Source organism: Haemorhous mexicanus, chromosome 7, assembly GCF_027477595.1.
Source record: "Haemorhous mexicanus isolate bHaeMex1 chromosome 7, bHaeMex1.pri, whole genome shotgun sequence".
Taxonomy (NCBI): domain Eukaryota; kingdom Metazoa; phylum Chordata; class Aves; order Passeriformes; family Fringillidae; genus Haemorhous; species Haemorhous mexicanus.
The window spans coordinates 14,163,239-14,180,793 of NC_082347.1; the positions used below are offsets into that span (position 1 = coordinate 14,163,239).

General features: G+C 40.4%; 2 protein-coding genes across 12 annotated transcripts in view; one reads left to right on the plus strand and one right to left on the minus strand.

The window, feature by feature from the left end:
• Window positions 1-7,419, plus strand: part of FAM13C (family with sequence similarity 13 member C) — an 89,321-nt gene extending 81,902 nt beyond the window's left edge. For 4 of the 9 annotated variants that reach the window (XM_059851149.1, XM_059851153.1, XM_059851151.1 and 1 more), the window contains 5 exons: window positions 254-337; window positions 2,644-2,739; window positions 3,951-4,150; window positions 5,128-5,229; window positions 6,013-7,419. In XM_059851149.1, the coding sequence (XP_059707132.1) occupies window positions 254-337; window positions 2,644-2,739; window positions 3,951-4,150; window positions 5,128-5,229; window positions 6,013-6,136 (606 nt within the window). In that variant the 3' untranslated portion in view covers window positions 6,137-7,419. The remainder of the gene's footprint in view (window positions 1-253; window positions 338-2,643; window positions 2,740-3,950; window positions 4,151-5,127; window positions 5,230-6,012) is intronic. The other 5 variants (XM_059851150.1, XM_059851157.1, XM_059851158.1 and 2 more) reach the window with 3 other exon arrangements.
• Window positions 7,420-7,725: 306 nt separating this feature from the next.
• Window positions 7,726-17,555, minus strand: part of PHYHIPL (phytanoyl-CoA 2-hydroxylase interacting protein like) — a 54,893-nt gene continuing 45,063 nt past the window's right edge. For all 3 annotated transcript variants that reach the window (XM_059851159.1, XM_059851161.1, XM_059851160.1), the window contains exons 3-5: window positions 13,490-13,664; window positions 12,425-12,542; window positions 7,726-8,977 (exon numbers count right to left, since the gene is read on the minus strand). In XM_059851159.1, the coding sequence (XP_059707142.1) occupies window positions 8,443-8,977; window positions 12,425-12,542; window positions 13,490-13,664 (828 nt within the window). In that variant the 3' untranslated portion in view covers window positions 7,726-8,442. The remainder of the gene's footprint in view (window positions 8,978-12,424; window positions 12,543-13,489; window positions 13,665-17,555) is intronic.

A 17,555-nucleotide genomic window follows, 5' to 3' on the forward strand; every position in this document is an offset into this window, starting at 1 on the left:
TTTCTGAGTATTTTGTCTGGAATGGTGGTTGTTCTCCTTTTTTTACAACTAAACATACTTAATATATATGTAGTGTAATTTTGGACTCTGTTCTTGTTAAGTTAATGCCAAGTCCCCATTGACCTCAGTGCAGACAGAAATAGAATTCATTATTAATGTTTATCTGGGAAGAAGAGATTATTAAACAGATATGTACCTTTACCCTTGTCATGAAATCCTGACTCACAATCTTATAAATAACTTTTTTAAATAGGATATGACAAAAAAGCAAATGGCTTTGGAAAAAATCAATCTTCAGAAATGTCTACTATATTTTGAGAGTATTCATGGACAACCTGTAAGTATGCCATGGAAAGATAGGTAAATTAAAAATTATCTAACTTCTCTCACCAATATTTATGGTATATTTAAATATATTTAGATTAATTTTATACAATTAACATAATTTTAGTTATTTCAAACTAATTTTCAGGTATAAATGTTATTTCCTGATACTGATGAATTTGGTTTATGTTAGAAATTAAAGTAAAATAAAAAGTGGCTCTATATCTCTCCATGATTGGAAAATGCAAGATTTCAGGATAAAATTGGAAGATTATATATTCACAACAGATTTGGCTCTGCTATCATGTATTATTAGAATGCTTATCAGCTGAGGAAGGTTTTATATAGGGCACCATCTCAGATATGAACTACAAAATTACATGACCTGTTGTATATGTTTACCTTTACTACACAGCAGGACTTGGACTATTTCTTAAAATCTCTTCAAGGGACTAAATATCTGAATGTAGGTGCAAACAAACAAATGCCATAATTGGTGAGATGATGATTTGAAAATTTGTCTACACAGCTGAGGAGTTTCTTTTTGATATCAATGTCTGTATTCTTGTGAATGCCTGTTTCTGGCTAGTAGTTGTTGTGGTAATGGAACTTAAAAAACTGTCTAAAAAATGCCAGCTGTTAAAATTATGATCTGATTCTGACCTCCTTTTTGTTCATCATCTTTGGGCTTTGAATGAGAACTGAGGGATGGAGTGAGTATGCAAGAAGGGTATGAAGAAATTATATTTCCTAAGAAGGAATAAAATAAAAGAAATATTAGTGAAATGTAGAGGTAAAAGAGACTTGATTCAGAGATAGGAAAGAGAGTAACAGGGTGCCTTTGCAGCACAGGGTTCAGAGAGGGTGTTCTGAGGGCTGAAGCAGCTCTGTAACAGCAGCCTTGAAACCCAGTGCAGTGTGCTGGGGCTGACATTTGCCCTGTGATGTTTGGTATGGCTCAGCACCATCTTTATCCAGAATTACCTGACAAGGTCAGACAGAGAGACTGACCAGGTTTAAAGCAAAAAAAAAAACCCAACAAAACCTGTTCTGGCTTGTTTGGCATTCCCTGGAGCTCTTATGTGTTGCAGTTAAATGGAACATGATGCCTGGGGAAGAGAAGTGGGATAGGCAAGCCCTGACATTCCACAGTGAAGGGTGGCTCTAGAAGTGGTCCCCCAGCACTCCATCACCAGATGTGTGCAATGTCACCAGCCTGTGTTTGTCTACTCTCCCCCTTGCTCCTGCTGACCAGGCATTTGTCTGTCTGAGCAGCTCTGGACTATTGCCTGTGCCATCAGCCACTCTGTGTCCTTCAGACCTGCCATGTGTTCACTCATCAGAGTGGGTGCACCTGGGCCTCTCTGCAGTGCCAAAAAACAGTGAAATTGCACCAGTGAGTTCTCATAGGTGTGGAGGCTGATGGGCAGAGGCTGATGGTGGACTAGGGAGCAAATGTCACTGTTTGGACATTTTACCACTGAGAAAAAGGTTATTTGGGGATGTGGTGTCATGGCATGGTGGGGTTGGTTGGCTGGGGCGGGTGGGGGGGGAAGCTGGTTTGTCTTGTTTTTGGGGTGTTTTTTTTCCTTGTGGAATTTACTTTTTCCTTTTTTTTTTTTTTCCTTAATGCAGTGAGTCAATCAAGTGCACAGCTAGTTTCCCTAAGGTGTATTTTTGTATTTTGAACATTTGTGACTGGATCAGGCACTTAGCACCTGATCTAAAATCGTATTCTCTTCCAAAACAATGCTCCAAGTGCTCATGAAAGACTAGAACAAAGTAAATGAACAGATGGTAAATGCCCATGGTGGAAGGCAGCTCTGATGAGGAATGCAGGCAGCAATCCTGCACAGAGGCAGCTCCATGTGCAGGCTGCAGTGCTGTGTTCTTGGTGCTCCCCATCCCACCGGGCTGATGAGTGCCCAGTCCCAGGCAGGCTGTGCCATTCCTGCTGCTGTCATCACAGCTCAGGAGGTGAGCTGGCAATGCAAGGCACAGCAGCAGCACACCTGAACTCCTCCTGCTCTAGCAGCAGCCTCAGAGAGAGAATGATTTACCCTCTGCCTGGGCAGTGTGGGTCAAGAAAGTGAGAAACCATACTGGGTATTCTCCATTAGAAAACAAATGATAATTTTCCTTTTTATAAATTGCATCAATTAAATTACAGTTCCCATGGAATATCTATTGAAGCAAAATACACATATGCTCATACTCTTCTAATACCTTTCTCAGCTCTACAGGAGAAAATGAGAATCTTTTAAATGTACTTTTTTTAAAAAAAATTGAGGGCTATGTTTTGTTATGATTTCTCTTTAGGTAACTAAGCAAGAAAAGAGTCTCATGAAACCTCTTTATGACAGATACAGAATTATCAAGAAACTTCTGGCTGCTCCATCTTTGATCACAACAATTGTAAGTTGGAAAGAATTCATCCAATGTCAAGGAAATATACTAAATGCTGTGTGATTTGTACCTCTTTGCCATTCAGCAACAATAGAACTACTGATACCAAAACCCCTGCTCATTGGCAATACAGGGTGTTGATACTTCAAAATGCTCTGTAAAATTCTACTTCTGTACATGCTAGAGGAACAGCAGCAGTTTCTGAGGCAAGAACTTCAGTGGGCTGGATAAGACATTGAAGGCTGGCATTAGTTTTCCATCATGGCAAACATCTGCAACACAGAAGGAAACCTCTCCCTTTCCATGAAGGACCCTGCTGTCACTATATCTAACTTTTATATCTTATCAACAATGCTTTTATCAATCATGTAGCACACATATGAAATTTGTAGTACTTTAATATTACATTGGAGCAATGGAGCAGTACTGGTCTCATAGTGAGTGAAGACAGTGGAAGTTAATTACCATGTCTACCAAAAATACAAATCTAATAGTAGTTGGGGCTAGGTCAATTTTAAAAATTATTTTTGTCTTGTTAGATGACAGAGTAACTTTACATTTCTTTGAAAAATCACAGTGCAAAGCTTGGTACACTTGCGCACGGGTATTTCATTGAAAAATTTCACAGCAATTCCCCCTAAGTGGTGCTTGTTAGGAGCTTTGCCCTGTGGAGTTTTTATGTTTAAGCCTTAGTTTCAGGAGCTCAACTTTTTTTCTGAGGATGGAGGAATGTGAGCAAGACACCAATATCAGTCTACTTCAGTAGTTAACACCAGTGTCTATAAAACTGTGGATTCTCTCCCTCCAACTCTTTCTACAGTCAAAACATCTGGATATAATATACACACAGGAGATGTGTGTACAAGAGGAGTACAAGTTTCAGCCAGACTGCATTGCTTACATAAATACAGAATGTTAGTTAAATCTTTGCTACATGTAAGGGCTTTTGGGCAGACAGAAATAAATTGCTGGCTGGAGATACTTGGGAGCAGGGCCAGCTTCTGTCCTTTTCACTCCTGGTAGGCAATGCACAGTAACCCAGTGACCCCAGGAGTGCTTTCATGAACAACCTCAGGTAGACCTGGTAAACCTTTCAATATGTGTGTTTGTTTCAATGAATGCATCCAGGAAGTCAGATCCTAATTCCTTATGTTTTCAGTCTATTACTGGAAGCATTGTAATGTAAACAATTAATTGGATAATGTTTTGCATTTCCCAAGCAGGAGGAAGAAGACTCAGATGAAGACCATTCTCAAAGCAGCCATGAGTTATCATCTGGTCCAATGTCTTGCTTCCCTGTTGAAGAGCACCTGTGTTTCTCACAGGAGGAGAGTGAGCCTGCACATATTTCACCTCTGGATGAAAAGAAAGTTTACAGGCAAACAGCCTTGTCAATGTCCAATTTACATGAGGCAACAATGTAAGTTCTCTCTGTTTTCCCTCCAAATGTTTTAAAATAATTCTTGTAGACTTTGTAAGTGAAATATGAGCCTTTAAGAGAAATAGGAGCCATACTTGTTGCATAAGTATATTCTATACCAAAGGGGTGATTCAGTGCTTTGTTATGGGAGAGAGGAGGCAGAGGAGATTCATTGTTTGGGCAGCACCCTGGTGGTTTGAGCTGTTTATTCAAACAACATTTTGTCTCCAGGAAGAGAAAGGTAACTTGTGCCTTCCAGGAACAGATATGTTCTCATACCTTAGGGGATGGGATCTTTCTTTTGTGTTTTGATTGGAAGGTCTTAGATAAATAAATGAAGCTAAGTAGACTCTAGCACTATAGAGATCAAATAAAAATTACTTAGATTTCTATGTAACTCAACTATGTGTACAATAGTTTGCTCATAAATGCTGGGAAGATATATCTGTGCATTTTGTCATTATGCAAAAAAAAAAAAGAAAAATTAAAAAAAATTACCAGGAGCAAATGTCATAACAGAATTCTCCCTCTGCCTAAACCCTTGTTTTCTGAATACTAGCTAAAACATGGCATCCAAAATTTGTGCTTCTGGGTACCGCTAGCATTTCAAGTGCATCACAGTAATGATTGGGAACAGCTGCAAACAGGAGCAGGGTTTGCATGTTGACTGTAATTCAGTTACAGCATTTCTTCTGTGAGATACTGAGCCCTGTCAGCTCCATTCGTTCCACAGGGAATTTAGGCCAGTAGCAGGGATCAGTCCTGAATGCTTCTCCTCTTCCATTGACCAGTCTCTGCCTTTCCCTCATTAGCTGGAACACCAGTAAAAGGGAAGGAGTACAACTGTGTATGAAGTGTATGGAATGTGTTGGGGCTCTGGTCAGTGCCTGCCAAGGGGCCAGAGCAGAAGCCCAAATCCAGGGCTTCACAACCCTCCCAAGCACAAGGGGGTTTCATGTTCTGTCTGTGTTGCACAGGCCAGTTCTGCTCGAACATCTCAGAGAAACAAGAGCTGATAAGAAGAGGCTTCGCAAGGCTCTTCGAGAGTTTGAGGAGCAGTTCTACAAACAGACAGGAAGGTAACTCAGCAGAGCCCTCGACTTGTCCCCTTTGGGTGCTGGGCAGGGCTGTTTGTCTCTGTGAGGGTGGGCACTCTGGGGTGAGCAGGCCAAAGGGGCTGCACCTAAGGGCAGCAAAATACCCTGGAGATGTCTGGTCTCTGGAGATGTCCATCTATCTCTCTGCTTAGTTCCTTCAAGATGTGGTCTTCTGTGAGGAAAGCCAGGATTTGGGGATCTTCCAGGACATGCCTGCTATGGGTTTATACCCACCTCAGCACAGGATATTCCCTGAGCTGAAGGGAGGCTGTTAAAAGTCTTTCTGAGGATGTCAGTCTGCAGGGAATAGACTTGGCAGTTGGGCCATTTTTAAACAGTCAGATTTTAAAACCAGAAGCCACTGGGCTTTTTTTACCCAGAGTTAAATACTGGACATTTTCCACTTTGTTTTTCCTCCTCTTCATTTAGCAAACATGTTTATTGAAAACCATAGTGTATATGGGCACTGGTAACAGTGGTAACTGGTAACCATTTTCAAAGCATTATTATGACTTCTCTGCATATTTGAGAATCAAGTAATTATGCTTCCACAGCTGTCAAGAAAGTTGTCTAGTATATAAAAATTCAGTGTTTTAAATATGACTTTATCTCTGTATATTAGAGCTTTTTGGTCCTGTCAAATTATCTCAATCATTTACAGTCAGTAAAAAAACCCAATCCTCATTAGTTGTTGCAGAATTCATTTTTAAGATTGTTCTCTTCTTACTCATAGAAAGTGATGGTGCTTTTATTTGCTTTTCATAGGAGTCCTCAGAAAGAAGATCGGGTGCCAATGGCTGAGGAATACTCTGAATACAAGCACACAAAAGCCAAAATCAGGCTCCTGGAGGTTCTCATCAGTAAGCATGATGTTTCCAAAACAATTTGAAGTGAATGCAATGCTGTGATATTGTTCTCTAAGGAAAAAAAAAATCCAAGCAAACAAACAAGTAGTGAAAAAGAGAAAGTAATTTTACAGGTCTTGGTCTGCTGCACGATTATTTGACACACTGAGATTTTTGATGCACTTTACCAATTATAATAGCTGTGATGAGAGAGGACAGCAATATGCAAGAATATTAAGCACGGGTGAGTGGAATATAGTATATATTTTTCCTTTTGAAAAAGCCTTGAAGTGCACTGTGAGAATGTTAAGAAATTAAAAGGATGCTGAAGTAATGTAGATTCTCAGTTTGACCTGCTCTAAAAGTGTGAGGAAATGTTCTGCAGGTTTTTAGTACATCTTAGTACATGCTAAAGTGCCACACGTTTGTTTCCAGAGTTAACATGTGTTATAATTAATTAGTAATGTTGGCTATTAAGGTGCTGATTCAAGATTAAAAGACTTTGAGTGAGTTAAGGAAACAGAACACACTCTAGCTGTGAAGACAGAGCTGCCATTCAATTCCAGTGGCTTCAAAGAAAGGTGCATAGGAAGAAGCAGTGCCAGGGCTGGGAGCAGAGCACTTTTGCAGGAAAAGGCCAGAACGAGACTGCCAAACGGAACTAGTGGTGTTACAGGAATAAGAGAAAGTGCTTGGCAAAATGAAACAGCTGCAGGTTGCTGAGAGAAGATGGAACAAATGTACTGGCTGCTGTCCTTTTCATTAGTTCACAGGACCTGGCTCACAGAATTTAGAAGTCAGTAAATAGATCAACTACATGCTAATTTTGATTTCTATTAACCTTTGCACTTTGGTTTGCCTGACGCTATAACATTCGCTTCTCTAACTACCAAAGCTCGTTTAAACGCATGCACTTTGTAAAATGTTGAAGTACTTCTTGTGTTATAAATTGCCACATATATATATATAAAACCAGAACTAGATTATTGCATTATGCTAAGATATTTTGGATAGATAAAGTACATGGTATATAAGTGAGTGTCACAGTTATCTGATGAGGATTGCTAGACTTCTTGTTTACTGAAAATAAGGTTATAAAAAGTTATTTTTCCATTGGAGTTATGCATCTTTCTTAACTTTCAGAGCACCACACTTTGTAATATTAAGGAGAATTGTCACTGTTTATGGTAGGCCATTGGTGTGAGAAGTGGACTAGTAATAGAAAGATCATCAGCAGGTTTTGTACTAGCAATGAAAAGCAGGGATTCTGGGAAATTCCTACCCCAGACAGAAAGGAGGGAAGATTTACTTAAAGAAAAAAACAAAAGGGACTGGAACCAGTTGAATCATGTTTAGTGTTTTGCTTTACCTGTCATTTTGTATTGACCACATAGTATAAGCAACCTGTTTTTTATCTTGGTAAGAAGATTTTGATTTTATAAAGCGTATTATATACCAACCATGTTTGTATTTATCTAGTCTGTAATGGCATGATTTGGAAGATGTACACATCTTCAAGTAGTATGGAGGAAAAAATATGAACACTAAAAAAAGGAATTTTTTATTTTGCAGCCGTTTGTTGTTTCAGTGTATTGATTTAATAATTTATAACTTAACTTTTATGAATCAGAAATGGTCTTCATAAATCTGTTTTAATTAAAGTCATCTAGAGCAACAGGAACAGATACAGAGCTATTTGAAGTTTACAAACTACATCTTTGATAAGGGAAAATGATTTAATGACATGTATACAATTGATATTAAAATGTAATCTATATATTCTATATGATTGTATAATATTTTATACAACAGTACAAATAAAATATTTTTCTATTATATTTATTATGTCGAGACACAGTTTCTGTTTTCAGTTAGCTAATATAAATAACATAAATAACACTGTCAAACAACACGTTGGAAGTGCTGACATTTCTAGGCTCTGAAATTCAAATCATGCTGCAATTACAACCTTTCATGCTGTTCAGTTATCCCAGTACTTGTTCAGTAGTTAAAATGAATGCATATTTAAACACCATTTATAAGCCGTTATTTTTATTTTGCTAAAGCAGTTTATATAGGATTTTGTTATGTTTGGCAAGAAACAGAAACAATTTTTGCAGCATCTAGGTATAAATGGTTGCCAGAAAGAAATCCAGGACTTCTAATCATTTAAAGCATTGGGGGAACAGAAGGGAAAGAGGGAGAGAAGAGATCCTAAGAAGGCTATTGGAGGTTTTGAAGACTGGTAGTTGCTTTTGGTGACAGCGGCATGTGCATGCTTCCGACAGAACTGTCTGACTATGGAAATGGGCAACAGAGGTTTGAAGGCTCCTAAGGAACGAGGGCAGTTTTAACGTCCAACACTGATATTGCAGGTCTTGCAGCTGGGATCTTTCTTTGCATTTGCAGTAGACAAGCTCATTAGTTGGTGACCAGTAATTTCAGCAACTGTGCCAAGGGAGAGATCCACAGGATCAGTGTAAATTACTTCCAAAATAACATCCTGGGCATGATGGTAAACCATGATCCCATCTTCTTCATCGCAGGTCAGAAATTTGTTATCTTTTATGTTTAGCTGGGGAAGGCGCTGCTTACAGAACTCATCTCCTGGTGACCCCACGGGGGCGATCACGAGGATGACGTAGTGGTAGGCTGTGTACATGCAGTAGAAGTCTCCAAAGTACAAGTTAGTATTTGGGTTGAAGAGTTTTTCAGCTGCAATCTCATACCTGTATCTTCCATAGGGTGAATCTTGGGGTGGCTTGCCAGTGTTAAACTCAGTGTTGCAGCTAAAGAAGATGCCTTCCAGCTTCCCACTGATTGGAGAGCCGTGGCTGCCACTGTTATCCTTAACAGAGGGCTGCATAGCATTCCCATGATGCTCTCTACAAATGAAGGACTGGTATTGTTTATTTTGTAACACATGGCAAAGAAAAAGTGGAGAGTTAGGACATCATGCGGTTTGGAAACAGGACTGAAGGGACACAAAGGAAAACCATTAAACTGAAAGCCAGGGTTAGTGTCAGGGTCTTAGGATCAAGCAAATCAAGTGTCATCAGACTTGGGAAGAGCTAGAATAATTCCTGTTTAAGGGGAAAATCTGCTTTTCCAGCCTGCTTTCTCTATCAGCTGTCTGTGTATCATAAGCAGGCCAAAAAAAGCACAAACAAAAAAGCCCCCAAATCACAAATATCTTTAATTAGCTGATTTGTTCAGACTTACACTACATTTCTAACAATAAACACATGTTGACAATTGCAAGTCAGTCTCCATATGCTGAATATACTGTTTGTTAATATGTATTTTTAGCATAGGCAGTATATAGTTTATGTAGAACACCGCCAGTGAAAGTTATTTCTGAAGGATGGTTTTTAGAGGGGTTATAGGAAAGAATGTCCTGTCTGCCAGTATTTTTTGTTCCCAGATGATCATTTCAAGTCTAATTGGTCTACCGCTGACTTCAATCAGTGCAGAGCTGGGCACAGAGAATTAGGCAATTTGGTTAGTTTCCGTTTTGGTTGGTATCCAGCTTCTGCAGTCACTAGTCCTAAGCGGAAAAAAAAACCTAACTTTTTTTTTTTTTTAACTTAGCTCAATTTTATTCCACTGAAAAGAAATGTACAACAAACAAGTGAATTTTTAAAACCCCAAATCCCAAATTGCTTTCAGCAGCATTAGGCTGCTAAATTTAGGAGAATACTCCAAAACACCCCCTTCTAACCCTCCTTAGCACCTGAGATTTTATGTATAGCATATAGCAGGGCATTCCCCAGTATTTGTCCCCCATACAACTCTGGACATGCTCCAGTGGCAGCTTTGGCTCCCTCTGCACCTGCAACCACATAATACCTGAAAGGGAACCATCCCCTTTTGTAGGTCCTGCAAAACACCATATTTGCTAGGCACCCTTAGAGCTATGTCTTTATACTCACTGACATGACAGACTAAATATGCATGAGGCTGTGGGGCTGGAGACTCTTATGATTCTTATATTTCCCTCTTGCTTTGCTTTTACTTTTTTTGTTTTCTTTTTTCCTTCTTTCAGGAAAGGGAAAAATAGCCAAGAAAGACTGTTCTCTCTCTGCTTCTAACTTGCAACAGGTCCATGTAAAATGGTGCTGTGTGGGAGAAGGTTTTTCTTGGTTAAAGTGGGAGGTAGCAGTCAAAGCAAACAAACTCAGTCTATACATTACAAACCAGCTCTGAATCAACTCAGTAATATCTCCAGCTGTGATTAGTTTTTCATTATTTGTAATCTTCTCAGCAGCACAACTTTATTTTACTCTAAGATAGATTTCAGAAGTTTTCTAAGCCATTCAACTACTACCTACTTTTTGTCTCAAGCCCAATTTCATAAGACATTGATTGGATGGGGGTATAATTAGTATTTTATGACTGAAGAGAGTACTAGGGAGAATAAGAGAGGGAAAAAAAACCGTTGAAAAAGCTTAACTAACCCCCTGAAACCTCGGCAACCTGAAAAGACAGGCTTCATTCTGAGAAAGTAGGTTCCGTTTCTGTGGCAAGATACTGACATCCAGTGGCCAATTAGGCTAATTATAAGTCGCCCTTTTAGGGGATCTGAGCTGCTTTTGGTGCTCCCAGCCCAGGTAAGCTGCAGTGACACAAACACTCCTTCTGAGCTCACCTCAACCCCCTCCATTTGGTGCTGCTTTAGCACCAGGAGCAGCTGCCTGTATGCCAATGCTACCAGAGCTTTTCCAGGCTGTGTGCTGACACCAGAGACCATGCAGGCATGGGATGACAAGGAATTTTCCCTAACAGGAAGCATGTGGTTAGGGCTTTTAACATAACATACAGACAGGTGTACTGGGGAAGGATTAGCCCTTGTGACTGTATTAGTCTATTTTTGATCACAAGAGGTGACCATCAGCCAGTTCTGGTAGCTTAGCTTCCCACTGGCCTGGTAAAACAGCTTTTACACTCCAGCTCACTAACAGAGGGAAACAAACCCATCTCTATTGGTGTCCAAGAACCAATAAAGAATAAAAACCAAGAAAGAACTTTGCAGGAAGAAGAGGAACAGATAGAGTGCAGAGTCACATTTGTCAGTACAAGGCCAAGCCCACAGCTATAAATGCACCTCAGAGGCAATTTTCAGCACTAATGAACACAAAGGCAGATGTACTATGATTACATAGCTGAAACAAAGCAATGTGAGGATCAGAACAGCACAGGCATTTCCCTTCTGTGGTATCCAGCCCAGGATTGCAGCAGTGGTTGTGAGGACCTCGAAGAACCTCAACAACTGCAATTTATTCTCTACCTCTACTGAGTTTTGCAGCTATGTACAATAAAATAATCCTTCCAAAACACAGAAGGGGAAGAGCAAGCCTATGCTCTGCAACATCCAATACACTCTTGGAATAAACTAGATACCCAAGACTACCAAGTGGGAATGTTTCCAAATATAGTGGAGTCTGTTCTTTGAAGCTGGATTGCCTTGAGTTGTTTTAAAAACTTTCTATTCTAGGCAGGTACTAGTGGGACACAAATAAAACTGAAATTATGTGGCCCAGCAGGAACCCTATCTTCTGATGAATATTAAAGAAGCACAGTCAGTGGTGCAGCCTTCCAACACACTGCTTACCTCTCATCCATGTTCTTCTAACAGGAGAAGGTTACTCTGTGTGGCTGTTCCTGCTCATACAGCACAAGCTTTGACTCCTTCTATCAAAAAGTCTGCTTTTCTCTTATCCTGATCCTTCCCACCATGTCTGGAGGGCACACTGGGTCTCTGGCAGAACTGGGAACCTACCTCCAGCTATCCTGTTTTTTCATTCCAGCTGAAGCATGGTGGTTTAACACTGTCTAAACATAATGCCCTCTCCCTCCCCTCATGGTTTATAAATTAACATTCAGATTGCAGAGTCTGTATAACTGCATTTGAGCATGGAAATAGGATGGTTGTACATGGGAGAGCAAATATTTGAGATGGAACTCTTATACGCAGGCACATGCCTGTGCACACGATTCTACACTCCTCCTGTCAGTCACCTCACTAGTAATTTCTCAGTGCAATGGAAACATTTAGCTACTAAACTCTCTGTTATGATTACAGATGCTTTAATCAGGCTGGAGTCCCTATGAGTACCTCAGCTTCTGCTTCAAAACAGACTTTTATTGCCTAATGGAGGTGCTGAGTTAAGCAAGGTGAAAGAAACGAGTTGTGTTTTATTCTTTGCCTTCCTCTGAATGGGCTATAAAGCATACAGGCATTCTGCTCCAGCTTCAGCACAGCTGTCTCTATTTACTTATTTTCATTACTCCTTTAATTTGCCAAAGGACTTTGAATATGTTTAGTTCCTTACCTGATATAATCAAAGTATTCTTTGTGCTGATTCCGATAAAAAACAGACAGTTTAAGCATACGGCCTGCAATCACTTCAGCTTTTTCCAATAGCTGTGTTAGGTGAACTTTTGAATAATCTGGAAAGGAAAGACAAACTGCTAGTACAGGGGTCAGGAAAAACCACAACACTCTCCAGAAGTCACAGACATGCAGGCTGAAAACTAGGAACAGAGCCTTGGTAATATACATCGCATCATACCCCAGTTTTCAACAGTGGCAACAAGCAAATCAAATGGCAGGAGAAGGTGTTTGTGATTCTCCCCACTCCTTCCTCATGAAGACTCTGCAAGCCTGCAGCAACTTTCAGTTCAGGATTTCCTATGTTAGGGCTGGTTTCCCTGTATTTGGGACTGCAGTGCAGCTCAGGACTGCAGAGGAGCTCAGGACTGCCCTCTCTGGCTCATACCAGTTGATAAACTATTTGCTACAAAATACCTGGTAGTGAGCCAATAACCAATGGCAGTACTAACAAAGCTTGCTTAGGACCCAGCTTAAATGGCTTCCCAACCAACACAGGATTCATACTGAGCTTGCCTCAGTCCTCAGCTTTCACACAGGTTTACAAAGTGACAGCAAGTCCTGTTCATCCAAAGGAAGCCTTTTAAATCAAAGACAGGCCAAAGTGACTCTCGAGATGGGGTGTTGATGGTGCTGAGGCTTTGCAGCATGCAGAGAAGGCAGAGCAGCAGAGTGTTTTAAGCTGTCAGAGAGCTGCCATTCTACCTGACCCCACAAGTGCTGGTAGCCAGTGACAGGCACACAAGTGGCCCTTTCCTAGCCTGGGACAAGCAGTGGTGCCAGGCACAGCACTTTGGGAGAGCTAAGCTATTGCACAAGGAAAGGGCAGTCCAGCTGCCTCTGCTTTACATGCCAAACCTCGGCACATACAAAGCCTAAAGTGTGAATTCCAGTTTTCAGGGGTGACTATTTAAGGGCACCAGCACAGCTGACACTGGCAGGTGACCAGCCCAGTGTGGCAGCACTAATTGACTCCAGCCTGTGAACAGGATCCCTCAGCTGTTACCTGCAGTGCAAAACTCGATGATTTCGCTCCACTCGGACACGACGTAATCGCCATCGACCTGCTTGGAGGCCGTCTGCACCGCCACCGTGTACTCTGTCCGGGGGCTCAGGAACCAGTGCCCGCGCACCGTCATGGGCAGGGGAACAGCCTTGGCCACCAGCTTGGTGGGCACATCCTGCCACAAACAAAACACCAAAGGACACAAAAGTCAGCAGTGAAACCAAACCAATCTGCCACCTTTTCCTTCACTGCTTTGGCAGTGTAGTCCCCAGCCCTGGCTCTCCTCTGCAAACTCGAGTTACTTCCCACAGTTTGTTGGTGCAGCAAGGTGAGCAGTGACAAAGGACCGTGGTGTAAGGCCTGTTCTAAGAGGCATGGGGATAACCTGCATGTAAGAATTAATTATTTGTTCCAAGCGACTGTAGAGTAATACTATTATATATAGCCCAAATATATAATTCTCTCTAGGGTCATTTATGCTTACATATGCAAACAAAGAAAGACATGCTATTGAGAACAAAGGTATCCCAATTTAAGAGATTCTTGTGCTCTCACTGTTTTCTTTTGGCCAATGTAATCAAACAAAATTCCTCCTGCTGTCAATCAGTCCAGCTACACTGCTGCTGCTACCTTCCAAACTAAATTTCAACAGAGAAAATTAAACACATTGCAGAGTAGTTATGGCTGGCTCACATCTTTCAAAATACCCTTCTGTACAGCAATGGCCAGAAGAAGAAAACAGCTTAAGCCTATCACAGAACCTCCTGCTTTTCCCCTCCACTGCCCCTTCAGATCCTCTGTTTTGCTCTTCCAGTATATCACAGCCCCAGGGTGCAACCAAGAAAAATAGCTGCTTGTTGTAGTTGAAATACTTGATTTCTACAGTACCAAAGACTTTGGTGCAGACCAGCAAAGGACAGAAAAAATGGAAGAATGGAACATTTTATGCAAGAACTGTGGGGGAAAGGACTCACAATGGAATTCAATGATTCTCTGTAGTGTACCTGAGGAGCTGTGATAGAATGAGCGATATTTATTATTGAATATTCACCAGTAATAACAGAATAGTAAGACAGCTGCCATGTGAAGGGGACACTTTAAATGACATCCTTAACTGTCCACCTATAAATACTAGTCCACAATCATCTACCTATATACAGTCTGATACTAGGACTATAGGTAGATGACTACTATAGTAGTCCTATAGCATAGTAGTCTTTAAAGGAAAAAAGGAACAGAAGGGAGATATTTCCTGATCATGATCTCTAAGCAAGATCTGAAGGATTTTTTTTCCCTTTGTCTTCTATTATGGAAAAAGATCTTTCTGCTTTTGTTTTCCTTTCAACAAAAAATTATCTTCAGTTTCTGTTTTAAGAAACTGTAAAGTTAGCAGCTTGGGATATTACAAGAATTGATGTAATTGAGTGATAATCCAGGGTAAAATTTTGTTGTCATGATTTCTCTTTTGCCAATTATCCTTTAAATAAAATAAAATTGGATGAAAACTTTATCTGAAAAGGAGAGAGCCGTGCATGCTACAATTCATAATATGTAGAGAAAAATTACAAAGAAAAAAAACCAAATGACATTTAAAGCTACCACCCTGGAAGGCATCCCACTGGACTGAGTCTGTTACTGCTAATGCAGTCAGCAGGTGCCACAGTTAACATCATCGGTGTTCCTGTCACCTCTTCTTGGGTTATGGTAAAAACAGCTTCCACCTGGGTCAGATCTCTGTGCTCACACCCCAGTGGTGGCTTTTTCCCCTTTAATTTTGTCAGTTTTCATGTAACATTAAAAGCCTTGTTGCCCCAAGTGTCAAAGCTTTACCCTCATCAGCTACCTCTTTTAACCAAACCCAAAAAGGAAGAGACTACAGAAATAAAAAAAAAAAAAAGGGTAAAAAGAAAGAGGCAGATCACCACAGACCTGAGGGTTTTATGTCTTGCACAGCTGGAGAGGAGTGGCAATGTGATGCTTCTCACAACTCTAATCTGCTGTTTTTTTCCTAAGCAAACACCACATTTTTTTAAAGGCCACACTAGAGAAGAAATATTCAAATGTTCACAATGAGGTTCATCTGGGGATTCTCTACTTCTCCCTTTCATCTCTCTTCTGCTCAGCTCTCATTCCTGGCTGAGCCACCAAAGAAGTGCAAAGCAGGTACTGTGCCAGCTCAAGGAGAGCCAGGATTCTAGAGTGGCAGATGGCCGCTCCACTACCAGCACCCACCAGACAGCTCTAAAGGTACCTAGATGGCAATAATTTCTAAGAACAGCCTGGGAGCTTTGAATAACTAAGCAGCAAGGTGTATGAGTCACTCTACTCTCCTTTTTGGGAAAAGAGTCAGCTTTCAGTATTTAACTTTCTCCCATTTCCTGTAACCCTTCCCTTTGCCAGGTCATCTCATAGAACTCATTATGGGAACTCAGCACACCCAGATTCTGGTCCCAGTTTTGCTAAATATTTGAGTATTTTCTTAGTTCATGGGAGTAATCATATTTCTATATTTTAAAAAAGAGAGGAGGTATGCAAAATGAACTGAAAAGAAGACAAAATCTTATTGCAATTCTAGTCTTTGCACACCAGTACCAATACAAACCTTCTCCTTCACAGAGATGATGACAATAGTCAAAAATAATAAAACTTTATGCACCATACGTATGCTGAATATACTTTATATATCTATCAACAGAAACAGTATTGGAAGGTTGAATCATTCCCAGGTACACAAGAAAACAAAGAGCTCCCTTTCCTGATGTAGAGCATGGATCTATCAGGTGAAGTCTATATCTCAAGTAACTTACAGTCACCTGAGCACACTGATACTTAATATTAATATTATTAATATTATTCTGTGTAAGTTAGAAAATGAACTGGTCCCTTGTGTTAACACCTGTGAGAGAGATGGCCACTTGCAGTGCTTTACCCTACCTGTAAGCTAGGTGAGGATGAATTCTCCTTGCACAGGCATTTTCAGGGTGCTGGATGGCTCCTAGGAGTAAATCCCAATGCTCTGTTTTATATCTAGGCTGTAGGGCTCACTGTTTTGTCTCTAAAAAAGCTCTGCTAGAAGAAAGGGCAGTGCTATCCCTCTCCTTTATGCAAAAGCTTTGTTAGGAAGCCAGGGGATGGGTGGGGACTGAAATCAGCTCCCTGCTGTGAGGATTCAGTGCTGGGCTATCAGCTCCTGCTGCTGAGCTTCAGCTGGGAAACTCCTATGGCTGACCTTAGAGGGAGGAAGGATGCTTGTCTTGAACAACACCTGGTATCTTGAACCACACATTTGGAATCTGAGCACTTCAATTATCAACCAAAGTTCGTTCTAGAAGTTGTGCTAAAAATTGCTTAGTACTAAAGATGCATGAAAGCGAACCCCAAGTGCTCTGGTACAGAGCTGGAGTATTCAAGCTGTGCTTTACTATTCTCCACCCTCTCTCCTCTCTGAATCTCTGTCATTCAAGCTTGGGAACAAAACCACCAAAAAAAAGTCACACCAAAAAAATCTTAACCAAGTCACTAACAAAATTAGTAGCAATCAATTTCTAATTAATTCTGACAAGACATCCAAATTATTCATCATTTCAATCGACAGATTTTAGTCTCCTGTTCTTACAAAATCAATTACCTTTGTCCTTTGACGAAACACTACTGTGCAATAAAAAGCTAGGGAATTGGTGAGAAACACAAAATAAATCTAATAGCTTTTCTTTACTATACTACCAATATCCTTTCCCCTCCCCTCCATTGTAAGTCTAGTCTCATCACTGTGATAAAGATTCTGAAGTGTATGTGGTGTTTTCTCTACTAGGATGGCTCTACTTTTCACAAAAATAAATGTTCCAAGAATACACCAGTTAGCACATGGATGAAAAAACATATAGAATAATAAAATAAATGAAATTAGAAAGAATCCATCCCATTTTAGAGAGTATATTTATTCTTGCAGTGTAAAATGGGAATTTCAATTCAAAGGCTTTCAGTCCAAAATTAGTAAGAGTAAGAAAAAAGCAAAAGTACCCTACTTTATTTGCTATTACAATTAAAAATGGGGCATAATACATGC